At 50.1% G+C, this 15,483-nt stretch overlaps 1 protein-coding gene across 2 annotated transcripts in view; it reads left to right on the top strand.

Annotated features, from left to right (window-relative positions):
• Positions 1-6,603: 6,603 nt before the first annotated feature.
• Positions 6,604-15,483, top strand: part of RHPN2 (rhophilin Rho GTPase binding protein 2) — a 50,027-nt gene continuing 41,147 nt past the window's right edge. The window contains exon 1 of one of the 2 annotated variants that reach the window (XM_046682244.1): positions 6,604-6,775. In XM_046682244.1, the coding sequence (XP_046538200.1) occupies positions 6,707-6,775 (69 nt within the window). In that variant the 5' untranslated portion in view covers positions 6,604-6,706. The remainder of the gene's footprint in view (positions 6,776-15,483) is intronic. The other variant, XM_046682247.1, reaches the window with a different exon arrangement.

Raw genomic sequence — 15,483 nt, forward strand, 5'->3', positions numbered from 1 at the left:
AAGAAAAAGCAAGCAGACAAGCCAAAGGCTGCTGCGAGGCCGTGTGGGGGACGCTGAGGCCCCCTTATTGAACCTAAAGAAACCAACAGCTGTCAAATGGGGTACTGTTATCCCACCCCGAAACTCCTTTTTACACAAGAGAAAAATGAAGCGTAGCTCATAAGGGGTGAGGCTGAGAGGAAAAGCAGATCTGGAAACCCACGTTTTCAAAATGAGGGTGAGAAGGCTGTGTGAGTCAGAGTCACTAGGATGTAAGGTGTCGCTCCCAGCCACCCCCCGGGCCTCCTGAATCAGAACCTCTGCCAGTGGGACTGTTGTTTGAGGTCTCTAAGCACACTCGGACCTCAAGGCCTTAGCATTCACTGTCCCTCGGCTTGGAATGTTCTTGCCCAGAAACCACATGACTCATTGCTTCGCCTCCTTCAGGTCTCTGCTCAAAGGTTGCTTTCTCAGCGAAGCCTTCTCTCCCGATTTTAAAAACAATCCCTATCTCTACACTCCCTACCCCCCTTACCCTATATTCTTCCACAGCCCTTAATCACCGTTAGTACACCTTTGATACACAAATATATAATTTGATTTCCTTATTTATTGTGTCTTTCTCTCCCTCTTGAAACATAAGCTCCACAAGGATGTAGATTTGGGCCATTTTTTCATTTTTTCTTTGCTGTATCCTCAGAACCTACAGCAGTGCTTGGCATATAGTAAGCACTCAATAAATAATTTTGAAAAAAAGAATGAATAACTAGTTAAACAAGTCATGGTACATGACTTCAAAAAGAAGAGTTTGTTTAAAAAAAAAAAAAAAGAAAGAAACAAAGCCCCTAAAATGTTTGACAGGTCTCCCATGGAGAACTGGAGTCTTTGTCCCTCCCCTTGAATCTAGGCTCCATGACTGCTGGACCAAAAGAATACAGTGAAAGTGACAGTATTACATTTCCCACACCCAAGCTTTAAGAAACTGGCAGCTTCGACTTTCTGTTTCTTGGGATGCTGGCCGTTGGAACCCAACCTCCATGCTGTGAGGAAGCCAGGTCACGAGAAGAGGCCATGTGCAAGTATTCCAGCCCCTGGCCTAGCCCAGGTCCCAGGAAACAGTCGGCATCAGTCACCAGCTGAGTGAGTGAGGAAGATTCAGAATGACTCTAGTTCCAGCCACCATCTGACTGCAGCTGCATGAGAGACCCCAAGAAAGACCCTCCTGGCTGAGTTCAGTCACCTCCTGGAACCAGGACATAATAAGAAAATGATTGTTCTTGTTTTAAGTCATTAAGATTTGAGATAATCAGTTAACACCAATCGGCAACTGGAACAACGTATAGGATGGAATAGTCTATAGTATTTAAAAACACTGATGGAGAAGAATGACCTCCAACATATGTTGTTAAATGAGCAAAATGGGGTGAGACAGTACACAGGGTACTGCTGTTTATCTTAAAAGAAAACGTGAATAGCCAGATTTATAGTAGCTGTTACATCTACAATGAGGGACACAGTAGATCCGCAACTATACTATATAATATGTGTAATGTATCTCCAGTAGACTCCCCAAAGAAACCAGTGACAGTGGTTGCCACTGATCAAAGGAAATCACAGTGGGAGAGAGACATGCCTATATTGTACCATTTGAATTTTTGTTTTTAGCTATATCCATGGTATTCTTTCCAAAACATTTATTTTATTTTATTGAGGTCATAGTAGTTTATAATATTGTGCAATTTCAGTTGTACATTATTATTTGTCAGTCACCACATAAATGTGCCCCTTTACCCCTTATGCCCATCCCCCAACTCCCTCCCCCCACCCCCCTGCCCCCGACTAATCTGTTCTCTTTTTCCATGTGTTTGTTTATCTTCCACATACGAATGAAATCATGTTGGTGTTTGTTTTTCTCTGTTTGGCTTATTTCACTTAACATAATATCCTCAAGGTCCATCCATATGGTTGCAAATAGGACAATTCTGTCTTTTCTATGGTTGAGTAGTATTCCATCGTATATGTATACATCACATCTTCTTTATCCATTCATCAATGATGGGCACTTGAGTTGCTTCTAGTCTTGGCTATTGTGAATAATGCTGCAATGATTTCCAAAACATTTTTCTGTTGGTGGCTTGGTTTTCATTTGAAAAGTTTTTGTATGTATTAGTAGGTACCAATGTACTAAGGAAAAGACATCTTTTTGTTTCTTGAAGCCCTGCAGGGCCCCCAGGGTCATCACTTGACTCAGCTGCCATTGTGAATGTAAATGTAGATATTGAAAGTAAAGAAGCTTGGGGGCTAGTCTATACACCCAGACAAATCATGAAGGTACATGATTCTGTTTCTAAATTACCCAAACTAATTTTCTTACAGTTTAAGGCTTCTAAAGACACAAAGAAAACCCAGTAAATTTATTACTGAGAGTTTACTTAATTGGATTCCTGACAATCACAAGCATTTGGTAAAATAGTAATAACCAATCTGCCTGACTCCTGATTCATGAGGTTCAGGGGACAAGGCGCCCTTCAAAGTCCCTGCTGCTTTCTCAAGGAGTGGCTCTGTGCTGTCTCCTGGGTGTTGACAGAAGGAGCGACTGGATGCTTCATTTGTGACCCTGGTCACTCATTACCCAGTACTCCCAATTCTTGGCAAAGGGAACCTAGAAACAACATGTGGTTTTATGCAGAGCTATAGCAGCCTAAACACCACATATCTTTCCTTTCTTATTCAGATATACAAGAAGGCACTTGGTTTTTTTCCCCCATTGTGTTTTCTTATTGAAATATAACATATGTAAAGAAAAGTGTACAAGTCATAAGCAGACAGTTCTATGCATTTTCACAAAGTGAACACACCCATGTAACAAGCAGATGAAGAAATAGAAAATTTCCAGAATCCCAGAAGCAATAATCCCAGCATGGACTAATTTTGTCTATTTTGTACTTTCTATAAAATGGAATCATTTGTATAAAGCCAGCATTTAGTCTGGCTTCGTTGCTCAACAGTAGTCTTGCGAGCAAAATATGTTGCTCACAACATACTTGTTGCTTGTAAAAGGAATGTGTTCATTTTCATTGCGTAAAATTTTTCATATGTGACTCTGCCACAACTTACTTATCCATTCTACAGTTGGTGGACATTTGGGTAGTTTCTAGTTAGGGGCTATTTTGAAAAGTTTAGCTGTGAACATTCTTGAACGTGTTTTATGGTGAATGGATGTATGCATTTCTGGTGGGTATCTATCTAGAGCTGGAACTGCTGGATCATAACTTATGCATATGTTCTGCTCTAGTAGAAAACGCCTAACAGTTTTCCAAAGTGGTCATACCAATTTACACTCCCACAAGCAGTGTATGAGATTCTGACTGCGCCACATTTTCATTGATACTTGGTATTTTTTCCCATTCTGTCACTCACTGATTTTTCATCTATAATTGCTTCTTCCCAACATGCCCTTGGGCAAATATTCTTCCTTTTAAATCACAGGGAATCGTGTAGCGTAGCATAGTGTGTGGGGTAGCACCAGACAGTCTAACTTCCCTGGCTGGTGACCTCTGTAAAATGGGGATGATAAAATACCCACATCACAGTGTTGTGCAAGGACGAACTGAGATAATGCATGCAAAGTGTCTAGCACAGCTCCTGGCATAGACTTAGTATGCAATAAACCACTGCTATGCATAAGACCATATTTCTTAGCTGGGGAAACTGAGACCACAAGGGGAAAAGGATCTAACCAAGGTGACTCAGTGGCAGACCTGCCAAGCCTGATGTGGCCCTCTCTAGTCTGTGCTCCTCTGTGGTACCATACGGTGTCAATTTCTAAGAGTTTTTCTTATAAAAATTGCAAAATTGGGTCTATAATTTACAATGAATTTTATTCACTTAAGGATTACTTCGTAATTTCTGCTTTTAATTTTGGCAAATTTCATCAGATTCTCCAAGAGTGAGTGTATGCCAGACTGCCCCCAGAGAAGCCAGTGCTCCTTTTGTCAACAAGTAGGTCTTAGGAGGTGAGACTTGCATTTCACATGGAGGAACTGGATCCCCTGACAATCAACTGCTGGCTCAGCCGGATGGAAAAACAGGGACTTGACAAAACAGTTGTTTGCAGTTGAGATGTTAACCTTTTGCCTATCTCAGAAATTCCAAGCCCGATTTTTTGTTAACAGCACAGTGGCTCATGGGTGGTTCTTGTGACACACGCCACCAACAGGGTTGACAAATAGGAGGTTAGATGTTACTCTCCCGCTGGGTCAGCAGCAGCAGCTCTCATTTCCTGATCACAGCAGGATCAGAGATATGGGGCCAGGCCCGTGGGTCACCCTGCAACAAGCCATGAGAGTGTCTAGACATGTCTGGTCCTGCACAGCCCCAAGGAGGGACAACTCAGATGGCTCACATGCCCAGGTGCCTGCTGGGACTCAGGAAGTGCTCCTTTTTCTCCGAAGACACCCAAGAGCTAGTCTTGGGGTGGGCTGGTGTGTCTTTAACCCCATTTTCTTCTCTTGCTCTTCTTCCTTTTTAATCAAAGGAGCAGCTCAAGGAGGCAATGGTGTTGGGCTAGATGAAACAGTTTTGTTTTCACTCTATTCACTTTTGTGTGTATCTCCCCATAGGGCAAAGTACCACTGGTTTTCCACTTATGGTTATGACATAATTGTCTTATAAAATAAAGTTTGTTTAAATAGAGTGAGTAATTTTCAAGAAGGCTACTGTCAATAACAGTACAAGTGACATACATATATGACTAATCGTAAAGGCGATTGGAACTTCAAGGTGGTAGAAGGAGATGACAGAAATCTGAAGGCAATAGGCAATGACTGGAGTCAGCAGGCCTGAACTACAACCAATCTTCGCCAAGATGGCCGGGGAGGGGGTGTCCCTGGCCTCTTCTCTCCTTTGAGCCTTGGTCTTCTCAGAGGGAAATTATTTAATCCTTTTATTTGCAGGAGGGTCCTGAGAATGAAACATAGTATCTATCAACTTTCTGGCTAGAGTAGAGGTTCTATCACGGATAACTTTGTTAGTATTAACAGGATAGTATTACAAATGTGATAGAGCGATCAGCCACCCCAGAATCCCGGAAACCGAAGATGCTGTTTTTAACTCCCGGCTTGGGGGTAGGATGTTTCCAGGGTTAGATGCTGAAATTAGCCTGCTACTCACTTCTGACCCTAAGACAGAAGGGATGTTTTCGCATCTGCCTCAGTTTCCCGGAACACCTGTCCCAGCGCTGAGCTGGGACTCTCCCCAGGACCTCCAGGTTCTTTCTCAGAATTAAAACCGTCCCTTCCGGAAAGGCCTTTTCTTGTGAGGAGGTAGATTTTTTTGACATTTACTTGGTTGTTGCCACTATTTATTTACTTTGATAGACGTATAATTGACATATAACATACTAGTTTCAATTGTACAACGTAATCGTTCGATATTTGCATCCACTGCGACACGAGCACCACAATAAATCTAGTTACCATCTGCCACTATTTATTTTAAAACTCTCAGACAGCTCCTAATGCACCTCCGTTTTGTGTTTTTTGTTTTTAAGAGAAGGAAACGTCTGGCTTGTTTTGAAAGCAGATTATGTTCTGTTCTACCTGCGGCATCTACTGCGAAAGCTAAACACTGCAGCAAACGCGCCAAGGCGTCCCTTAGTTGGGGCTAGGGCGGGTAGGGACTGCAGGACGGCGGAGGGGAGGGGCGTGGCCCCGCAGGCGGGAGGGCTCCCGGCTAGGTCACAGGGTCTGTGCACGCGGTTCTGCTAGTTATCTGCTCCCCGGAGTCTGCCCATCAGCGCGGGGTGGGTGAGAGACTGCAGCGAACCCCGTTCCCAGGAGTCCCCATTCGCTCTAAACTAGGCGCATGACTGCCCCCCAGCTAAGAGCTTTAACACGCACTTTTGTTGTCATACCTTCTAGCAGCCCGAGAGAGCGTGATCTGGCCCCATTTTGCAGCTCAGAAAAACGAGGTTTAAAGTGGCGGTTAAGAAACGTGCTCGAGGACATCCGCTAAGTCTCTCCAGCACAAAGCCCTTCCTGGGTATCCCTCCGTAGGCGGGCCCCCCAGCTCAGTCCGCGACCCCCAGCAGACCCGCCTAGTCTCTGCAGGGAGGGTGGGGGGACGCGAGTTGACTGCCACGCCAGCCGGCCTGAGTCACTCGGCCAAGGTCCTCGGTGGCGCAGCCAACTCTCCCTTAGGGCCCCCGACTCGGCCCCGGGGTCCCCTCCGGCGGGAAGCTGTCCCTGACTGCTCAGCCCAGGGCCCAGCGCTCTCGCCGCGCCCTCGACGTGGCGTCGAGTCTGGTTACTGTCCCCGCACCGTCCGCGCTCCTCCGGGGAGGGGCGGAGACTTTACCCGCGCGCTCCGCGTTCACCCGCACGGCTCCAGACGAGGGACCAGGTCTCCAGCCAGGGCCTCGCTGCGGCCGCGGAGACCCCGGCCCGCCCCTGCGCCACAGGGCCCTGGGAGATGGCGAGCTGCGCGCCCAGGGGCCCCAGCGCTGCGCGGGGCGAGCCTCGGGCGGGGGCGCCGGCTCCGCGCGGCCAATCCGCAGCGGGGGCGGGGGCGGGGGCGTGGTCCCGCGGCCGGTCTCCCGGGCTCCGGGGCCGGGCCTCGGGCGGGGCTGGAGGGGCGGCCGCGCGGGCGGGCGGGGGCGGGTCCGGGCACCCTCTGGAGCCGGAGCGCCGCGGATCCTCAGTCGCCCCTCGGAGCCCGAGTCGCCAGCATGACGGACGCCCTGCGGCCCGCGGCCCCCCAGCCGCTGGAGAAGGAGGGCGACGGCTACTTTCGGAAGGTGGGAGGCTCCTGGCGGGCGGCGAGTCTGCGGGCTCCAGCCCTCCTTCCCCCCAGGTCGTGGAGGGGGCCGCGGGAGCGCGCGCCCGGGGTCGACCAGGCCAGGAGGGGGAGGGGGCGCACTGGTCGGAGGCTGGGGTGAGGGGTGCGGCGGCCGTGCACCGGCGGCCGAGAGCAGGTGGCTTCCCGGGCGAGGGGAGCGCCTGGGGCCGCCCCGCGCAGGTGCCGGCGGAGGATAGGGGCCGGGAGGGGTGCTGGGGTGGCCCGCGCCGGCGATCGGGGAAGGGACCCGTTCCTAGTTGCGCTGGCGCCCTCGGCCTCGGGGCTCGTTGGGACCCGAGCCCAGCGTCAACCCGAGCGCGTGGCGGGGGAGGCAGTGGAGGTAGAAGGACCACCCCAGGCGGGTCGGCGTTCTCCTTTTGCCTTGAGAAGACTTCCAGTGTCCGCCTCTTCGACTCTTTAGAGGGCAGGGGAGAGCTGCTGGTGGGAGGTGACTTCGGGCGTCGCCCTCTCCTCTGCCGCAGGTGGGCCAGGAGGGCGTGAGCGCCGCAGACGTGAGGGCCATCTCGCCCCCTCTTCTCTTTATGCTAAAGCGGATGTATCTGATTGTTGGAGAGACCGCGGCCACTGCGGGCTCCGCGGGAGCCTGTCAAGTCCAGGCACCTCTCGGCACACACGCAGCCTCTGGTCTGGAGATAACAGTCCGCAGCCCAGCCCCTCGAAGGGACTCCAGCCTGCGGTGCGGGGGCGCCTGGGTGCCCGCAGGTGGCAAGGCGTGGGCTACAAAGATGCTTTTGAGCCGGGAGTCTCCGTGACACTTTCCACCCTTCCTCCTTGTAGGTCCCCACGAATCTAAAAATAGCCTTTGGGGCTTGGCCGGGTCGGACTGGGTGGGTTGAGAGATTGTTGTTTTTGTAGAACATACATGACTGAAGGCAGAGTGCCCAATTATAAATAGGGAAGTGAAATTGTTTCCCACAGAACAATCAATTCTTAATTGTTCAGAGCCTAACGACCCAGTGGGTGAATGGCTTTGGCATCTTCCTCCTTCTCCCTGTGACGCAACCCTCGGGCTTTGGCTGTCTGTGGAGGAGCAGTGGCCCCAGGGAATGGGCAGGACTGGAGGGGAATCTGGAAACAGGTGAGGACAGAGTGGGAAAAATTCTTTTTGGTTAAATTGCTTTTAGCATTTAAAAAAAAAAAAAAGAGTAGTTTTAAAGTATATTTAAGTTCAAAGATGTCATCATGGAATTACAGGATTATAACTTCTAATTATGTGTGGCCTTTGGGACAGAGGATCACAGGCCATGGAACTGCAGGAGGCCAGGCCTGGGAATCCCTAGATCTCGGTCCTAGGGCCCAGAGCCTGCCTGCCACCCCCACAAAATTGCTGTGTTGCGTCCATCCAGTTGCTGCCTCTTTCTGGGACTCATTTCCTCCCTGAATTGTTTACCCTTTGACTAGGCGGAGAGCAATACCTGGGGGAAGTGACAGAGGGAGGGGCAGAAGAGATGGAGAACACCTGTGAGGGGTATGTTCCCGTCTTCCAGAACAGGTTTTCCAGTGGAGGATGTGCACAGTAACGAGCATGGCTATTGAGGGAGCTGGCACAGGATGGAAGGCTGGGTGTTTTGTAGCTGCCGTTTCTCTGGTGGTAGATAAGAGAATCGCCGGTGCAAAATAAGATGAATCACTCCTTTACGGTTAGAAACATCTCTGTTGAAAAGACCTTGTGAGGATCAGTGTGCTACGGCATGCCAGTCCAAAGAATGTTCTTACTATGGGGCTAGTACTCTCCCGATCTGTGATCTGAACCAGTTTGACCTCAAACAAATGCTCCCTGAATGAAAGGGAGATGCTACACAGGTAAAGAAGGGAAGAGAGAGCCCTGCAGGTGGAGGGAACAGCGTGAGCAAAGGCATGGAATTGTGTGTGCTTGTGGGGGAGCCCCCTGGGGTGTGAGGTGTGATGAGAACATGCATCTTGCTAGGGAACCAGGCACCTCCAGGATCCATCCACGTGTTTAAAGCAAGACCAGACATATGAGATTATGTCACAGAAAGACTGCTTTGATAGCTGAGCGGTCAGTGGGTGGGGGAGGGAGGAGGGGCAAGGAAGAGTTGGCTGGGTTAGCCTCCTGTAATCGCCATCATCTCTGCTCTTCCTACTCTGATACGGACTATCGATGACTTTTCAGTCACTTCTATAAAGTGCTGTGTAAACACAGCCTCACCACCCATCCTTCCCACCAGCTTGCACCCCTAACTCAAACCGAGGGTGCAGACTGGAGGTAGGGATCCCAGTGAGGAGGTTGGAATGATGAGGACCTCAGCAAAGGCAGTGTCAGCAGGCATGGGAAGAACTTACGGGACAGGATATGGTGGGGAGGTGCTGCTGACAGAATCCAGAATGTCTGCTTTGGGGGTCTGGGTGGATGGTAGTGCACCTCACTGAGATGGCAGAGCCAGGAAGCTGGTGTGGGGCAAGTAGACTTGGGATCCCCATCAGATATCCAAGTGGTGGTCCCAGGGATAGTCCACTCCACCGACCCTGCAGCTATGGGCACCTTGGCTGGAGGTGCAGCTTAGGGGGGTACCAGTGTGCGAGGCGGTTGGGATATTGAGTGAAAAAGGACCCAAGACTGAAGGGAACAATACCTCCACTTAAGGGACAAGCAGAGGGATGGGAGGCCAGCCAGGAGGGTGCAGTCAAGGAAACCAAGAGGAGAGGTAAAGTTGACAAGTCAGAAGAGCAGTGGAAAATACTGGATTGAGTTCTTTAGGGGGTTGTTAGTAAATGCGCGGGTGGAGAGTTCGAGGCAAAAGTCAACGGAGTGGAGTGCCAGTGGAGTAGCGGGGAGAAGAGAGTTGTCAGAGGAAGATGGAGGTAGAGGAGAGAGAAGAGGCAAGTTTGTTTTAGAACAAGGGAGTCTAGAGCCTTTTAAAGCTGCAGGTGAAGAAGTTGGGTTGGCAGGGGTGGGGATGGGGGGTTGAGGATTCAAGGGGGAGAGAGAACAAGTTGGGGAGGGGTGCCAGGAGGCGAGAGGGGAGGTGAGGATTGGAAAAGCTGGGGCATGCGTTGAGCAGGGGAGCCAACCAGGGGCGGTCACTAGGACCCCCGAGACTGGAGATGGCATCAGGGCATCATACAGCTGCCCTGAGGATGGCTCCTCATCCTGGCTCTGGGCTTCTGAGGTTTTACACGCACTTACAGGATCAAATGAATTTCTACTGAAGTTAAGTTTCTCTTTCATCCTGGTCTCTTTATCAGACCTTCCCTCCCCTTCCTCTTTTCTTGAAAGTGCCATTCTGTTCCATTCATTCAAAAAGCATTTACTGAGTGACAGCTCTGAGCCTGACCCCTGTCAGGTTCTGGAGCACACTCAGTATGCTTCTGTGGCAGTTCACAGCGGGCCCCATTTCCTGGGTTACCGAGCAGGGCTGGGAGGTGGCGCTTTTCTGGATAACTCAGGCCATGCTTGACTAGGAATCAGCTGCTTTGTTTTCGTCCAGAGAGCAAAAAGTAGGGGGTCCACGGTCCATACTTAGAGCATCAACTCTGTTTGGTGTGACTTGCACACAAAATGAAGACTAACTGCCCAAAAGTCCACCAAGCTGGCTGGGCCAGGACCCTGACTGTGCAAGATAATCATTGGCAGAGGGGGAGGTCCCTGGTAAATCGGGGTCTTCTTGGGGTCACGTAGGACTTGGCTGTAGAGAACCTGAACTTGGCCCCCGGTCAGGCGTGGACACCCCCAGTACAGACCCTGGCCCCCTGGACTGGCAGCTTGGGGGGGTCTCTGAATTAAAAACCAAACAGAAACACCAAATACTTCCTGGCCTATCGCAATATCATGTTTCTCTGGCTTCTCACTGTTTTTTCTTTCTTTCTTTAAATTAATATGTATAAACAGAGATACAGGTCTAAGATTAGTATAAATTACTTTCTTAAAAGATTGACAAGTGGAAATGGAGCTTCTTTTTCCCCCAAACAGATTTTTATGCTCTTCCTAGTGAAAGTCTTGGAGGAACATGTGTTCTGGCCTATAGTTCATCAGAGTGATGGAAGTTTCCAGGACACTGCATCCTGGGAGCAGATATCGCCTGCGGGGCTCTCTGAGTGCTGGAGTCCTAAAACCTGGAGGAAAACCTGGTTTTGGCCAAGAGAAAACCAGCTGGAGAAAAACTAGAGAAAACCGTTCCCAGGGCTGTTGAAGGGGTCTGACCGAGAGGTCTCGCACTATGTGGAAGAAGAGAGTCCAGAGACTGTGGGCTTATCTCTGCCTCCCCCTCCTGTGGGAACACTAATGGCTCCAAATGAATTGAGCTCCATTGTTTTCTCAAGAGCTGGAGGAGAAGTTGTTTGTAGTTCACAGAAACCTCCAGGCGGACAGGGCCCCTGAGGTTCATTCTGTCCTGCTTTGTAGTCCCTGTTTACTCTGGGCTTCCTCGAGCCTCCAGCAGAGAAGGAAGAATTCTTTTTTTTTTTTTTTTTTTTTAACCCAGAAGCTCCTCCTGGTTCCTGCTCTGCACCATTCGTTTTAGCGGGGTGTGATTTCGTGTGCACCGTTTATGAACCCGTCTGTGTGTGGGGAAGCCTTCTATTGGGCCAAGTCCGCAGAGCACAGTGTGGGGCGTGGGGGCTCATCAGCTCTGGCTTTCCTGCATGGTGATGATGTCTCTCCAGGTGTTTAGACTCATCCCCCCTTGGAGTCTGGAATCCTTTCCCAGGTGGGCAGGGAGGGAAGAAGAGAGGTGTAAAGGTTGGTGATGCTGCCCCCTCCCCACCGCATACCCCACCATGGTCTGAGCCAGGTCCTAAAGGCCCAGCTGACCGTGGCCTTGGTGAGGGTCTGTCTAGCTGCACCGTGCACACCAGCAGCCTAGAGGGCTTGTCTGACCAACGTCTCCTCACATTGTGGGATCCTGGCCAGGAGGGGTCCCCTGGCAGGAACAGAATTTTCAGGGTGACTCAGAGGAGAGTCAGCGTGCTGAGCTGTAATTGTAAATGTCCCTCGCTTCCTGGGGCTATTTGGACAGATTCCAAGACACCACCTGACGATACCAGCCGTTGGCTTTAGCCTGATCACCACTTCCTCCTTTGGCTCAGGTACCAGAGTCTCTTGACACAAAGGCTGCATTGGAGGTGGCCACAGAGGACAGTGGAACTGCAGGTGCACTCAGCCAGAGGACTGGCTGTCTGGCAGAGCAGGCAGCAAGAGGTGCCAGCCCGGAGTGAGGTCTCCCAGCCGCAGCCCCAGAGACGGGAGAGAGAGACAGGTCCTTCTGGCGTTTCCAGGCAGACCGACGGGGTTCACTAAGGCCGTACGCCCTTAGAAAGTCCCAGGTTTCGACTGGATTGTAAGAAGAGAAAAGGGCAGGTGATTGAAAACAACTTCAGAAGTAGTTTCTTTTTCTCCAATATTATTTGTATTCTAAAAGGAACATATGGAGGCCGGCCTGTGGTGGCATCCCGCATGCAAACTGGAGGAGGATTGGTACAGATGTTAGCTCAAGGTCAATCTTCCTCACACACAAAAAAGGGGGAACATAAATTGTTTAAAAAAGGTAATTACAGAAGTGTACAAAATCACACACACAGACCAGCCCCCACCCCCACCCCCACCCCACACAGACGCCTTTTCTAGATAAGGACTGTTAGCTATTGGTGAGTGCATCCTACCTGTTGAAATAAACAGGTCGTTAGTTGGGTCTGGAAATACATTTGATTCAGGGAAATGTTGGTGATTGTAAAAGCTTCGTTATTCAGCTTGTTGAGAGAAAACTGAGGGCACACAGTAGGTATTTATACAGATTGGTAAAACTCACTGAAGGGTCCTCTAGTTAAAGGGTATGGCTGTGTTGATTCATATTGTGCCCGCACCCCCACCCCCACCCCGAGTGAGTGGATCGGGATCCCCTAGGGAGGCAGCTGAGCCTTGACCTCCAGCCCCCACACCTGGCGGAGATCCTGGAAGGGCGAGAGGGCTATTTACAAGTACCAAATTCACGTTGTAACTTTTATGGACGTGGAAAAGCTAGATTCTGTCCGTCCATCGTGCCCTGACTCTCCAGTGTGCTGTAAAGTTAGATGTATGCGTGTATTACAGGGTATTGCATGCTATTTCTGTGCTTTCTGGTTGACAGCTTCTGGCTAACTCATAAACAAACAATTCTGCTTTCCAGAGTTTGGTGGTTGCGTAAGTAGGAAGGAGTAAGAAAAGCAGAGAAAACATCTTTGCACTAGAGAAACAGCCAAAAGCATCCATTCTCCCATACCCCGTGCAAGCAGGAGACCCTGTGCTGTCACCCCTCACTCAGTCTTACTCCTGATCTGGGGACCCCAAGTTCACACTGTGCTCTCAGTTTGCTGGCAACATGTGGTGGCAACCATGGAGGCAGGGCCCTCGCTGGTTCTCTGGGTGGAGGGGAGCCAGGCGCCAGGCACTGCCCCAGCGGGGCCCGGGTCGGGAGGAAAGACTGCTCCTTCCCCCTGCATCTGCCTTCCTGCTGGCCTGGCCTTCGGTCTCTGCAGGCAGCGGTTCAGTCTCTTTCCTTTGTTCCAAATCAAGTGCCTCCAGTTTTTGCTTAGCTGCTGCTCTTAAAGACTTGTCTCCCAGTTGAACAATCTGCCTAATTATTCTAATTAGGACTTTTTTAGTTGCAGGGGCCGGAAAAATCCAATCCAAAATGGCTTAGGCAGGTAAACACACTGTGGTACATCCCTACAATGGAATTCTACTCAGCAATAAAAAGGAACAAACCACTGATAACTGCAACAGCGTGGAGGAATCAGAGTGTAGTACTGAGCAACATAAACCAGATGCAGAGAATATACACTGTACGATTCCATTTACGTGAAGTTCTAGGACAGGTGGAAGTTACGGTGATAGAAACCAGAGTATTGGTTGCCAGGGGATGGTGGTAACGTTCTATATTTTGATTGGAGTAGTGGTTATACAGGTGTATACATTTGTCCAAACTCAGTGAACTATGTACTTAAAATCTATGCATTTTATTATATGTAAATTATACCTCAATTTAAAAAGTGGCTTAGGCAAGAAAGGGAATGCACTGGCTCCTATAACTGAGAGCTCCAGAGGAATGGCTTCAGGCCAGGCTGGATCTAGGGTTCAGATGCTGCCACCAAGACTCAGTTTCTCAGCTCTGCTCCTCCAGGGTTGGTCTCATTTCTGGGGAGACACTCCCTTGCTGTGGTAATGTGGCTGCAGCTGCCCAGTCTGACATCCTAGGTTCAAGGCCAGTGGGGAAAAATGAAGGCCTCCTGATGGGTTCTGATTGTCCTGTTGTCAGGTGCTCATCCGGACCCAACCTCAGGCCCAGGGGCCTTCAGTTTTCCAACTGGCTAGGTGTAAGTCAGATGTTCTTCCCCTTGGAAAGGAGGTGTGAGAGCATGGATTTACGACCCCTCTCCATCATGGGCTGCGAGGTGGGAGAGTGGGACGTGGGTCACTGTGCCCCAAAGATGTGCAGTGATGCTGAGCAGGCCTCAGCCAGGAAGCATGGCAGGGGTGTCTGGGTATCGGCAGGTGGGTCATCCCAGCATCCCGCACATTCCTGCTGCTCAGGCTCCCTCACAGCTCATCTTAGAGCAGCAGGAAGGATGTGGGGTTAAGTCCCGCTCTACCCACACTGCCTCTGGGGTCTTGAGTAGCTCAGTTAACCTCCAAGCCTCAGAACTGTGGGATCTGAGATGCTGGGTCCACACTGGCTGCCTGACACATGGGAGATGCCCACTAAGCTAGTGATGAAGATGAGGTTTCACTCAGTACTTGATCTTCCTTGGGTGTTGGCTGTCTGACCATCCTTCCACGTTTGGAGACTGAAGCAAGTGCCCAAACCTTGGCCTGGTAAGGGAATCAAGAGACTCCATGTAGGGGAAAGACTGACTTCACCGTAGGGCTTGTAGACAGTGACCCCTGAGGCCAGGACGATTCAGTTGCCCCCTGCCCTGCTCCAGGTTCCCAGGCCAGGTAGGCATGCCAGGTGCTGCCCTGGTCCCTGGCACAAACCTTCACTCCAGTCTTGGAGCAGCTCCATATCCTCTTGTGAACCAATCAAGAACTAAGTTGTGGGCAAGGACTGTGGGTCCTCACCAGCAGAGACCCCCTGGCAGGGGCCAGTGGATGGCCAAACAGCCTCTGGTGATGCCAGGGGGTCTTTCTGGCAGTCTTGCCCAGATTTGCCTCTCGGAACTCCAGGAAGTTTCCACATAGCCCTCTGGGCATTTCTGGGGTTTCCAGCAGGCCCCACATTCCTACCTGTCAGTAAGAAGTAATGTAGTTTTGAGTCCAATTACTCAGTCATATCTAATCCTAAGCATTCCTATGTCTTATCTGGAAAGTTGACCCCTCAGCTGTGGGCTGGTTAGGGTGTAGTAATTCCAGGCCAGCCAGAAGTTGGGTAAAGTATAGCAGCAGGAAAAAGTTCTTATCTGTGAGCTGGAGTGGCTACTTATCTTAGCTCTGGGAATGTTCATGAAGGAATTAGTTATTAAAGCTTCTCTATAAAATGGAACATGCAGCTTTGGCGAACTATGTAATTTTTGAGTCAGACTGAACCATCCCTTCATAGTAATTTTAGGAAGTGGAAAGGAAAGAGGCTGGCAATTATTTTAGCCCTTTAATATTAAATTAGCTTAATGTTAAAGACATTTTAATCTTCTATCTGAGAAAAGACAGTTAGTTTT

This window comes from Equus quagga, chromosome 13 (assembly GCF_021613505.1).
Source record: "Equus quagga isolate Etosha38 chromosome 13, UCLA_HA_Equagga_1.0, whole genome shotgun sequence".
Classification (NCBI taxonomy): domain Eukaryota; kingdom Metazoa; phylum Chordata; class Mammalia; order Perissodactyla; family Equidae; genus Equus; species Equus quagga.